This window comes from Talaromyces atroroseus, assembly GCF_001907595.1.
Source record: "Talaromyces atroroseus strain IBT 11181 chromosome Unknown scaffold_9, whole genome shotgun sequence".
In the NCBI taxonomy this organism is placed as follows: Eukaryota; Fungi; Ascomycota; class Eurotiomycetes; order Eurotiales; family Trichocomaceae; genus Talaromyces; species Talaromyces atroroseus.
In genome coordinates this window covers 122,170-134,171 of record NW_017971441.1, presented here as the reverse complement: position 1 = coordinate 134,171, position 12,002 = coordinate 122,170, and the positions used below count along the sequence as shown (strand labels likewise).

Genomic DNA, 12,002 nt, shown 5'->3' with positions numbered 1-12,002 from the left:
CTTGGCTGAGCGACTGCGTGTTATGGGACGAGGAGAGCAACCGTCAACGTGCGAGTTTGGTGTGGAGGAAATGACATGTCTCCGGAAGCTTCTAGCATCAATGTTGACGTTTGAGCCTGCTCAGCGTATCACTTCTAATGCGGCGGTTGCATCGGAATGGATGGAGAGGTGGGGGACGCCAGCTATAAAGAAGACCTGTACGAGTCTTCGCGATACTTCATCCTGAAGAGGTGATTGCAACAGAGAATTGTCATTATAATTCAGAGTCATGGTCAATGTCGTCCAATTATTGATTATTGACACTCGTAGCATGCGATATGATGAAGGAATCCATGGAACCCGTGGATTCCGGACATCAATCTTCTCTAAATCTATACTTATCTATACTAGTCACACTTGATGTATAATTGCCTACCATACAGTAGTAATATATTCCTGAAGTGAAATGACGAAAAGTAGTCTCGTCCATGAGTTTGACAGCGTCGAGTTACTACGTTGTGGGATAAGCACTGCCTTTGGTCTGGAGCTTTTTGGCCCATTGATATAGTAATAGAAATAGTTGAAGAGTTTCGTCTATGAGAATCAACTATCATTTGTAGTGATGCGTGTCTCTTTCATATGTGATTTATAATGCGGTTCGTTTCGGTGTATTACGAAACAAAGAGGCCTGATAGTGATAGATTCTAGGTAATCCTTCTCGTTTAAGGATAATCAGATACTAGGACAGGAAGTTGTGGGCAGGTATTCATCAGCTTCTCTGGATTTCCGACTAAATAACTAAGTCACGCGCATGTTAAATGTGCAATTTGGCCCGTGCCGCTTGGCTCTGTAGGCGTATTAAGTATTTTCGTGATAAGCATGAATGAGACGTAATTTTCCGAGGATATCGATTGACCAAACCATCCAATCCCAGTGTCCCACTTGGGTCCGTCCAATCCATGTTTATAATGAATCAATCGAGAGAGCTGAGTCAGGAAACAAAAAAAAAAAGAAACGAAGACTAACTAGACCAGACTCGGTTAGGAATTCGGCGTTTGGCTTTGGGCTGGCTTTTCCCCAACCGAAAAACGCCGGCTGGGAATTTTCAGCAATAATCTCAGTCTGTCTATTCCGATCTGGCCTTTTGTCGGCTCTTGGCTCTCAATTCGAGTGTTTCCTCTCAAACTGCCTAAGAATCCAGCCCCGCGGAGCTTTCCCACCACGAGCCACTGGCACAGCGAGTATTCCGGATGAAGCCATAATCCATGCGGCTTTCCTATTGCCAGAACGGAGTTTTCAGCCCGGAGAAAGCCAATAAATCGCATTCCTAAAAGAGCAGCGGCAGGAAGGGGGCCAGAAATGGAATGGAGTACGGAGTAAGACCATCGGAATTCAGACTCGCCTATTCGATTCTCAGCTTAGTAGCGTGGGACAGCGTCATGCTGCTGCCAATGGAACGCATTCCATACTTTATAGTTGCAACTAGTCGGTTAGTTGTGGTGAGAGACCGTACAACCAATCGAATCATACCCCGCGCCCACCCGATGATTTCGATTGTGCTCGGTTTTTTCTCCTCCCCCAGCTCAGCTTCGGTTTTGTTCTCTTTCCAATTCTGCTGATTTGGTTTATCCTTCCTTGTTCTCCTTGTTTTTGGTTTTGGTTTTGTTTTCCCCTTCCTTCTCATTTCCTTCAATTTCCCTTTCGCACACCGGGATTCAGTCTCCATCACAATGGCGGACGTTGCACAGCCAAAGCCGGCCGCTGCACCCGGTCGAGAAGAGCGCATCAAGTTGAGGTCGGCCTGCGATCGCTGCTCTCTGAATAAAATCAAGTGTAGCCAGGATAAGCCAGAGTGCCAGCGATGCAAGACACTAGGCGCCCAGTGCCATTACAGCCGGTCGATGAGGATGGGCAAGCCGCGCAAGTCGGCCAAGGCCAAAGCCATGGCGAACGCGAAATTGCCGGGGAAGCCAGTAGCAGAGGGTGGCGATGCAGACAGGAACAGCAGCAATAGTAGCCCCGTCGGCAGTATCGAGCAGCAGCAGCGTCTGGCGCCAGCAGCAGAGCTACAGTGGTCCGCCGACTGGAGCTTCGACAACCTCTTGGCCGCCCACGATCACATGGGCGGCGCCTCAGGCACCCCCGCCGCGGCGGATCCTTTCAAGGCCTTGTTCGACCAGCACAGCAACAACAGCAACAACAACACCGTAGTTCCCACTGCCGATATTATGACCGTCGATGCACTCTCTGCTGGTTACAGCCACTCGGACGATGCCTTTCTCAGCTTTCCTCAGTCGCCCCTCTCCCTGCAGAAGCCGATCAAGGACGAGCCGGAGAACGTCTACCTCTCCCCAAGCAGTTACTACGCCCCCTCCTTTGACTCGACGCTGCTCTCCACTGGGTCGAACTCGCCCTTCGAGGACCTGGGCCCGTCTCTGCTGTCCCAGTCCCACGACTGCACGCAGTTGGCCCTGGAGACCTTGACGTCACTGTGCCAGCCCTCGACGGCGCAGAGGACCGGAGAGGGACAGCCACGTCCCACCATCGACCAGGTGCTGAAGATGAACAGCGAAGCCATGAAAAACGTTTCTACCATTCTTGCCTGCAGCTGTGCCAAGGACTCCTCGTTCCCAATGCTTCTCAGCACCATCTTCAACAAAGCGTTGGCCTGGTACCGTGCCGCAGTCGAGTTCCATGACATGACGGGTGACACCATCAACTGTGTCAAGGAGGAAATCGTGCATCGGCCCATCAGCGTCGGAGGATACGAACTGGATGACGAATCCAGCGATCTCATGAAGATCCAGCTCGTGCTGAACTGCCTGCGTATGATGTCTAAGCCCGTGAAGCAATACATCGAGGCGTATTCCAGCGTTGCATATGGTCCTCGGCCAATGTCACCGTCCTCAACAGACGGGAGCTCCTCTGATCTCAAAACCTCTGATGCCCATCTCGCGGTCGGCATGACACAAGTGTACTCGACAATGGGCACCTTCATCCAGGGAAGCCTGCGATCTGCAATTGATGAATTGCAATCGAAGCTCGCCTTGATGGGCGGCCATCTTTGAATGAAGATTGGGCCTGCCCATTGAATTCCCTGCGTTGCTCCTTGTCGTCTCATTTGTTGTCGTCGAAGAATCCTATTTCTCATTGAGGTTTTGGATCACGCATTCTTCAACCTTCATTTTCAACTAGCATTTTCAACAGGTGTTTTACAGGTGTTTCAACAGTGTCTTTCAACAGGATCTATACCCCATGGGAATTTCAACAGGTGTTTTCAACATGATATTTTAGCGGATTTTTCAACATGATACAAATAAGCTCAACGCTTTATAATGTTCTCAACGACTAATGACTTGGACTGGGACAGGAGCCCAGCTGTGACGGATGCGGCGTTATACTATTGATATTCATTTGTTTTATTTCTTGTTCCTTTGACCTCGTCGCGAGTGGACTCCTTAACGTGACTTGTGCGACGTACAGGATCTTCAACACATACCTACAACCAATGGACTTGGATGGTGCAATTTAACACGAACACACACGATTTGACCAATCCGAATACTGGATAGCCGAACCAAATGTCTGATACAATTGTTATGTATTGTACCAGGAATATGGAATAATATCAACCCAAAGCTTATGTTGACATCAGTCATCATTTGATTTCGCTTTTTCTCTTTGTCTATTCGCACGATTCTTCTATTTACAAAACTGACCATGTCCAGGAAACATTTAAAACAAAAGACACAATTATTGACCTGACCTAGGGCCGACTCATCCAATCACTTATTTTCCGTTGGCGATCACAGTAGCCTTCCCATCCCACTTATTGTTCTGCGCAATATCCACCATATACCTTGCTACACTAGCCCTCGAAATGCTAGGCATAAACGACGCCTTCTCACCCTTTTCCCCCAATGAGACCACCGTGTCCTCCTTCCCATTCGTCAACATCGCTGGCCTGACCACCACAAACGAGATATCCGCCGCGCTTTTGAGGGCGTCCTCGGCACCCTTGTGATCTGCAAACTTCGTCGCCATAGGTGTTGCCTTGACGGCTCCGCGCATGAGGAAATTCAGCCCCGGGAATGAATCACCCACCCCGAACGCTGACATATATATGATTTTGATGGATGTGTCGACACTTCGTACAGCACTGACAAAGTTATTGGTGACGTGCGTGAGAAACAAGGCGCCGTTATCGAATACCGCTCCCTTGGCGTGGGCAAGCGTGATGATGACTGCGTCAGGTTTGCGTGGCGTATCAAGAGCCTTTTTGATATCATTCATGTTGACTGGCGTGCCTTGGATGAGCTTCAGGCCTGCTCTGTTTGGGACAGAGGCCGGGTTGCGCACAAGCGCTGTGATGGTGTGACCTGAACTGGCTGTTAGCGCGCAGGCCTTGATTGAATAAAACGACAAGAAGAACAAGAAGTGACTAACCTTGGCTGACTAAGTTATCAATGACAAGGCCCCCAGTCTGGCCGCTGCCGCCTGCAATGAGCACGTGCATGATGATTGGATAATTTCTTTGATATTAATAAGTCGTCTGTTGTTGGTTTTTGTTGCTTTTTTTCTTGTATGAAAACAAAGGCTTGAATAGATGTTAGGTCAATTGATAAGTGAAAAGAAAATGCATCTTGCAGCAGCAGCAGCACCTATCTGTCTTATATAAGTTATCCTTAAATCAGTGTCAGCAAAAAGTCTGTAACTAGCTCATGGTCAATATTTGACGCTTTACAAATCAGAGTCGGCTTTACGGCCTCCGATTCCGAAAGAGGTAAAGTTAATCCCGAACTCCGTATCCGCTTCCGGCAAAGAAACCCGCTTAAGCCGAGGAGCCTCGTCGGCGCATTCGTTTCATTATAAATCACAGAATTAGGGAGGGAACGCAGTAATACACCGATCACTGTGGTCCTCACATCAAGACAAAGGTCCTGAAAGATCTTTCTTGTACCCTCTAACGAGAGCATAAAATATCAAACAGTTGTGCTCTTCTTAACTGGCTCGGCTATGCACACCGCCAATTGTCCCTGATTTAACAGGTGGTCAGTAGGAATTAGATCTTAAGTCTTTTCGTCAACGACCAACGCGTTTACATGGCTTTGATAAATGTGAGCAATTGAAGTTTAATGTATTTAAAAAAAAGAGACGAAGATGGGCTTCTGGCCACCCCGGCAATCATTCAATGACGGGAACCTGCGAGACGTCCAAGACTTAACTACTCCGCGTGTAATCCTCAATTCACCAACATCCATACAAAGCACTTATTATATCGACTGTCGTCTATTGACTCTGGCATTCTGAGGGTTTTAATTGGAGAGATCGTAAATTGTCGCACCTGATTGGTAGACATTTACATCGCCGCCCGGATCTACAGTCTCTGATTGGCTCGTTCGTAATTTACTATATCTGATTGGCCTCTGACAGCTTTTGATGCCTTCATTGACCTTCACCTTCTTATCGTTCTGGGAAAAAACTACCTCCTAGCAGAGAAATTGGGCGAAATATGGAAATGTTGGGTACATTTGAAGGGGGAATAACTAGCCGTAGCCGCAAAACTATAAGAAGACCAGAAATCCAGCATTCGATAAGTAATATTATTTCCTTCAACTCGCCATAGTACGTACAATATCTTGGTATATATACCTATCTATGTACCTCAAGGCTACGAAAAACAATTATATCAGTCAGTGCAATGAGCTACAAATCGAAAGTTGCAAGTTTTCTCCCAGAAAGGGACATCCCTGACCTTTCAGGGAAGGTCATTCTGGTCACAGGAGGTATGGAGCTACATACTGTCCATCACGATTTGTATATAGACTGACAATTTGCATAATAGGTAATGGGGGTTTAGGAAAAGAACTTATTCTTTCCGTTGCCAAAAAGAATCCAAAACAGATATTCATGACTGGACGTAATGAATCCGCATGCCTTCGCGCCATAGAAAATATCAAATGTCAAGTCCCGAATATTTTGCCAAATATCACTTTCCTTCAATGTGACTTGGCGTCCTTGAGTACAGTCCAGAGTGCTGCAGAGCATTTCCGTCGCGAAGCAGTCCGACTGGATCTACTGATTTGCTGTGCCGGCATCATGATCGTCCCCCCAGGCCTGACAAAGGATGGATACGAGATACAATTTGGAACCAATCACCTCGGCCACGCGTTGCTGACCAAACTGTTACTACCAGTATTGCTGAAAACTGCTAAGGAACCAAACGGTGATGTTCGCATCGTTGTCTTTTCGTCACAGGGATGGAATCTTCATCCCAGGAAGGGCATTGTGTTCGACAAGCTCCGCACAACACAGGCCGACTTATGGATTGCGCGATACCAGCTTTACGGCCAGAGTAAACTTGCAAATACTCTGTATACCGCGGAACTGGCGCGCAGGTATCCACAATTAACTTGTGTGTCTATTCATCCTGGCGTCGTCATGACGAATCTGGTCACTTCTACCACGGATATTGATCAGAAGATTGTCAAGCTCACTTCTTCGAGCAAGATACTCACTCCAGAGGAAGGAACGAGAAATGCTCTGTGGGCAGCTACAACAAAGAAAGAAGCAATCAACAACGGAGCTTACTACGAGCCCCTCGGCGATCTGGTGAAGCTGGGGCGTAAAGGGAACGACACGGATTTGGCGCGGAAATTGTGGGAGTGGACGGACAAGGAGCTTGAAACGTACACAAATGACGACGATTGGAGTTGAAAAGGTTCGCTGGCTTTTTTACGTTTGTTTTCCTTGGTTTCATTGTCGTTGCTCGTGTTTCCTATGTGTTTGGCGCTCAACGGATCGTCTATGATGTACTAGGTATTTGAACCCCATAATTTACATAAGATTCAGCATATAATTACGTAGCTAATCCTAAGTTTATTTGTCGTAAAGAGTAGCGGACTTGCTCAGGGTGAATTGGTTAGTCTTACCATGACAAAGGCCTTCATTGCGGCACCTGTAGCCATTTCCTGTTTAATAAAAAAGAGCAGTCTATTTCTACCTATGTTAGTAATGTACAGACTACCCTGTAGTTTTATAAAGCATAAAAGCAATTGCCACTGCATATCTCACACCATAACGCATGAAGCTGACAAGAGTAATGCACCGGAAGCTTTGTTCTTCATGCACAAAGCATTTACTGCACTTATCCAAGATATAGCCCCCAGTGAATAAAACATGTTGATGATGCATCATTCAAAATTGTCAACTTTGCAATGTCCCTAGCGAGGGACCGTCGTCCGTTAAGAACATATACATCGCCGAACAGCTACGGATTGTCCGCGACAATGTCCGAGCGGCTGCACCGCGGCCCCAGAGCTGCAAGCTATCTTTGACCCGGAACGGATGATCAATAGTATACCAAGCCCGGCGATGATGCGACAAGGGTCTGGAAATAGTAATGTGTCTCCTTATGCCTGGGACCGGAATCGGAGTCGGCTGAACTGCCCGCCGATGCTCCTTTTATATGCACCAATAAGCGTTGTTTCTCGGGGCTCGAACTACTTGATCGAGTCTACAGCCTCCTGACTATGCATCTTTGTGCCAGAAGGCGTTCTTTGTCGACGCAGTTGGTGAATGGATAGCTAAATATAAAACGAAGACATGCCTCGCTGCCATGGAAGTTTGTCGGCCGGCGATTCAACGAGTATTAATTCATAACTAAACGTGAATCTTATTTACTACTGCTTAACAATAGATTTTGCATCAAAATGGTCTCTAACTTTGTTGAGAAGGTTGCGATTGTTGGTGTAAGTAAGAAATCTTTCCCTTGGTGATCTTTAATATTCGCTGCCAACCCTCCTGGCGAAAAAGGAATCGGTTGATCTAGAACCACGGCATACTAAAGCTACGGTGAATATAGGCTGGTGGCCAAGTTGGAACCTATATAACAGAGGCTCTGCTCAAAACTGGCAAGCACCAGGTGACTGCGATTTCTCGCGAAGGCAGCACTAGTCCCATCCCTGCTGGTGTCACCGTCAAGAAGATCAACTACGCCGAGCCAAGCACCATTGTCGAGGCATTGAAGGGACAGGATGTTTTGATCTACAGCCTATCTGTCCTTGTAACTGATGAGGCTGACAGGCTCATCAAAGCTGCTGCCGAAGCCGGAGTTCCCTGGATTCTTCCCAACGAATTCGGATATAACTCTGACAACGACGCCGTCAACAAAGATACCTTGACCGGCATTCCCAAGAAAGCCCAGCGCAAGCTGATTGAAACCCTCGGGGTGTCTTCTTGGATCGGTGTCGGCAGTGGCTACTGGTATGAGTACAGTCTGTCTGTCGGTGGCTGGTCATTTGGATTCGACATTAAGGGCCGTGAAGCCACCTTCTATGATGACGGAAACACGAAGATCCACACATCTACCTGGCCACAAATTGCTCGCGCCGTGGCGAGCTTGCTTTCCTTGCCAATCACTGGTTCGGACACTACTCTCTCGCAATTCAAGAACAAATTTGCCTTTATTTCCTCCTTCTATGTCAACCAACAAGAGATATTCGAGTCTCTTCTCCGTGTGACCGGCACAACCCGTGACGATTGGAAAATCAGTAACCAGCCATCTGACGCTCGCTTTGCGTTTGGAAAGCAGATGTTGCAGAATGGCGACCGTCGAGGCTTCGGTATCTCGTTATACTCTCGTACGTTCTTCCCTGACGGCGCTGGTACACACCCCGAAAGCGCAAATGCTGCCTTGGGCCTTCCTGAGGAGAGTCTGGACGAATTCAGCGCTGTTGCTGTAAAGATGGTCCAGGAAAGCTACTTCGAGACCAAGGTTATTCCTCGTATTACTCCTTCGTCTTCTTGAGCATTGGGAAAGTTGTCTAGATGATAAGAAAAGATTTCAACAAGGCATGCCATGCCGCCCTTCACTTGAGGAAACCTTAGATGGAAATGAAAAATTCTGGCATGTAATTATGCTTTCGATGATATCCCATAAAATGACAGATGACGATAATGATACACCCCCCTTCACATATACAAGAGGTTCAAGGAACCGAGTGAGGCCAACACTACTTCAGCATAATCTTCCTGGTACATACAATTCAGTAGTTTCCTAAGAAAGATAACTTGTATCGACCCAATCCGCGTAGTCATCTCCCAGAATGGTAGAAATTTCTATTGGCGCTGAGAGCGTAGTTGCAAAGCTGGCACGAGTACCCTCCGATCCAGCACCGGTGTTGTCGTACTCGCCAAAAAGAACGTCTTCGGTATTTGGTTCACTGCTGGACCATTCAATCCAGCCCGCACTATTGATAACGTCGGTCATGCTCGTGTACTGGAAGACAACCCGGGCGTATTCGGTCCATGGGCGACCTGTTTCATTACCCCGTGTTAGACTTAGGGTTCCCTTCCCATACTTTGCAGTTCATCGTGAGAAGAAAGGATCAGACAAACCAAGATAGTAAGATCCTTCAGTAACATCGCTACCACTGGCAGCGGCAATGGCTGAGTTGGTAATCACATAATAAGAAGTGCCGGATGATGATACACGTCCGTTGGCTGTGATTGTGCCTTCGCTTGCAGCAAGGACTGAAATGTCACATCCATCAAACCAGGCTGTGGCATATTGGCCGAATATGAAATCACTTTAAAAGTCACGGTAAATATATCATCATACTTAATTCACGAGTTCATAGATGAAAAGGAGGGCTTGTTGACGTACATTGCACCTTCGATTAAACATTGAGCGTATACTTGGTTTCCAGTCTCTGCCAGTATAGTGTCTGGACAGGGGGAGAAGATATATTAATGACTGCTATCAGCGAAAAGAATTGACGTTCGTTACGTACCCTGGTAGCCAGTGAATTGACATGCGTAGTATCCTTGGTCAGTTGCGTAGGCACTCAAGGCGATGGCCTGAGCGCCCTCACCGTAAGTGTTAGCCACATTGATGTTGTATATCTTGGACTTTGCGGCGTAGTTTCGAAGAGTGCCTGATGACAAGAGTCAGTAAAGTTAGATGTTAAGAGGTGTTCTCGAACTAGGCTTTCAGGGTTGAAAGGGTAAATCAAAGGCCACATACCACTCAAATCGTCACTACCAGCTTCCGTAGCAGACAGGCCGTATGTGATAGTGACCAAGTTCGATGAATACGAACTCGTGCTGTCATATTTTCAGCATTTTTCATGTTCACTCCATTCTTACTTATTATTTTCGACTTGGCACTAACTCTTCAGTCTCTCCATATATGATAAGCTCACCGGCAAGACTAGGGATGTAGACTTGTTCTTCATAGGTGCCCTCCTCAATGAAGACGATCTGGGTCGCTGTAGACGTTGTGCTCAGTGCTGCCACTGCCTCGCTGATCTAGATTCATTTTAGTCGTGTATCCGAGAAGCCGAAACTAGATGGTGCCCATACCGTTTCATAATCACCTCCAGACTTTGCTACTACAATGGAACCAGAGGGTGGAGAGGTACGACTGGCCGCAAGAGCCGATATAGCACAAGCAAGTAGAGTGATGAATGTCTTCATGACGATCAAGTTCCGATTTGCGCAATGAAGAGAACAAGAAGTACCAATGTTTTGAGTAGGCGAGGGATACTCCTGGATGTTTCCTTAGGTTTCAGCGAAGAAAAAACAAGACTGTCATTCTTTCCCAGTTCTAGTCCACCAAGGGTACATTTTATATATAAACCCTAGAGCTTAATTAGGGGAAACATTATTCCAGAACGCAAGTAGGGATTATGCCGGTGAAACTTGACGAGACGGCCATTCCAGTAGATGACGAAGCTGCATAGATTTCCACCATTCAATTTCGGAACAACCTCTTAGATAGGCAGTAGTGGATATGGGGACCTGGTGGCCTAGCATCACTTAGGTTGAGGCTTTCTTTGGAAGCTCTCCGCAGCGAGAGGGCATAGGCATTGTGTGGTGGGTACAAGTAAATGGTAGGGATAGGCGTTCACTTCCCACCTGGGTAGACTCTCCACCGGCTATGGTGTATCCATAACCTTATGCAGGGAATATCTGATTTGCTTGAAACGCCGCCAAGTCCCTAGTGAAAGGTTGGTTTTGTAGTCGCATGTTACCTGGGTGTCAATTGATGTAATAAAATCTATAATTTGACCAGGTGCCCTCCCTGATCGGGTTCAACATCGAAGTGCACGAATCAAAATACTGAACGGCGTGCATGTATAGTTAGTCTGAAAACATTTTTCCGCGAGTAAGGACCGGATCTTGATTTCGACGATATGTGGATGGAAATATTTGTTGGACGACAAGGGCTAGGACTAAGACACACCCGCACGGTTTCTTCCGTCGCAATTATGCCGGTAAACTATAAGGCTAAAAGCACGACTACGAGTTGATGTAGACATCAATCTACTCATCTTCATATCGATTGGTGACTTGTGCAAATCTGTGTCTTCTGAATTAGTAAAGATAGTTAGCGGGGGTGTAATTATATTTCCCTCACAATCGAAGAATCTACATTTCCTCGGATATAGAAAATTCTTCGCTGAATGTCCATGTCTTCTTCTATGGGTCTGCATGAAACGCGGTTCATAACAAGCAACAATTTCGCAATTACCCTATTGTTTCACATGGAGATCCACATCTGGTCTCATCTATAGCAGCTCCCTCGTCATTAAGACTTGAATGAAATGTCAGTCAGATGAGTATCTGAATCCCAAACGCTGATTTTGGCTTATCGATAGTAGATTATACATAAAGTAGCATGCCCTGTGATCCACGAAGATGCCCCAAGACGCATGTATATGATTGTTCATAGGGGATCTGCATTCGCAAGGCGGTTCCTGGAAGATGTCGGATCGGATGCGCTATTCGGGCTAATTGTCGAGCTAGAGGAACGCAACATTGCTCGAAAACTGTAAGTTTGACTGGTGAGAATGAAAGCCATTGATCATGCACAGAGATAGTTAGAGGTTACATCAAGTTGTGTCCAAAGATTGTTTTTATTTTATTAGGTTATCAAGGATCAGAGTTACAGCTCATAGAAGCATGATCACGTGACCATTAATCATCCCGTGGTTTTGATTGGATGACGTATACCCTTG

At 46.7% G+C, this 12,002-nt stretch overlaps 5 protein-coding genes across 5 annotated transcripts; 3 read left to right on the top strand and 2 right to left on the bottom strand.

Moving 5' to 3' along the window:
- Positions 1-1,709: 1,709 nt before the first annotated feature.
- UA08_06429 (hypothetical protein) lies at positions 1,710-3,047 on the top strand (the record flags this gene model as incomplete). Its single annotated transcript, XM_020269175.1, has 1 exon — positions 1,710-3,047. One exon carries the CDS (start codon positions 1,710-1,712, stop codon positions 3,045-3,047), a length of 1,338 nt encoding a protein of 445 aa, XP_020118245.1.
- Positions 3,048-3,768: 721 nt separating this feature from the next.
- On the bottom strand, positions 3,769-4,495 carry UA08_06428 (hypothetical protein; the record flags this gene model as incomplete). Its single annotated transcript, XM_020269164.1, has 2 exons — positions 3,769-4,358; positions 4,426-4,495. The coding sequence occupies 2 exons, from the start codon at positions 4,493-4,495 to the stop codon at positions 3,769-3,771; spliced, it is 660 nt and encodes a 219-aa protein (XP_020118246.1).
- Positions 4,496-5,680: 1,185 nt separating this feature from the next.
- On the top strand, positions 5,681-6,696 carry UA08_06427 (hypothetical protein; the record flags this gene model as incomplete). The annotated part of the gene is made up of 2 exons (XM_020269153.1): positions 5,681-5,765; positions 5,825-6,696. 2 exons carry the CDS (start codon positions 5,681-5,683, stop codon positions 6,694-6,696), a joined length of 957 nt encoding a protein of 318 aa, XP_020118247.1.
- Positions 6,697-7,691: 995 nt separating this feature from the next.
- UA08_06426 (hypothetical protein) lies at positions 7,692-8,788 on the top strand (the record flags this gene model as incomplete). The annotated part of the gene is made up of 2 exons (XM_020269142.1): positions 7,692-7,730; positions 7,844-8,788. 2 exons carry the CDS (start codon positions 7,692-7,694, stop codon positions 8,786-8,788), a joined length of 984 nt encoding a protein of 327 aa, XP_020117984.1.
- A 249-nt stretch (positions 8,789-9,037) lies between these two features.
- On the bottom strand, positions 9,038-10,458 carry UA08_06425 (Pectinesterase; the record flags this gene model as incomplete). The annotated part of the gene is made up of 7 exons (XM_020269131.1): positions 9,038-9,297; positions 9,379-9,569; positions 9,647-9,707; positions 9,774-9,917; positions 10,007-10,086; positions 10,154-10,290; positions 10,345-10,458. 7 exons carry the CDS (start codon positions 10,456-10,458, stop codon positions 9,038-9,040), a joined length of 987 nt encoding a protein of 328 aa, XP_020117983.1.
- Between the last annotated feature and the right edge of the window lie 1,544 nt (positions 10,459-12,002).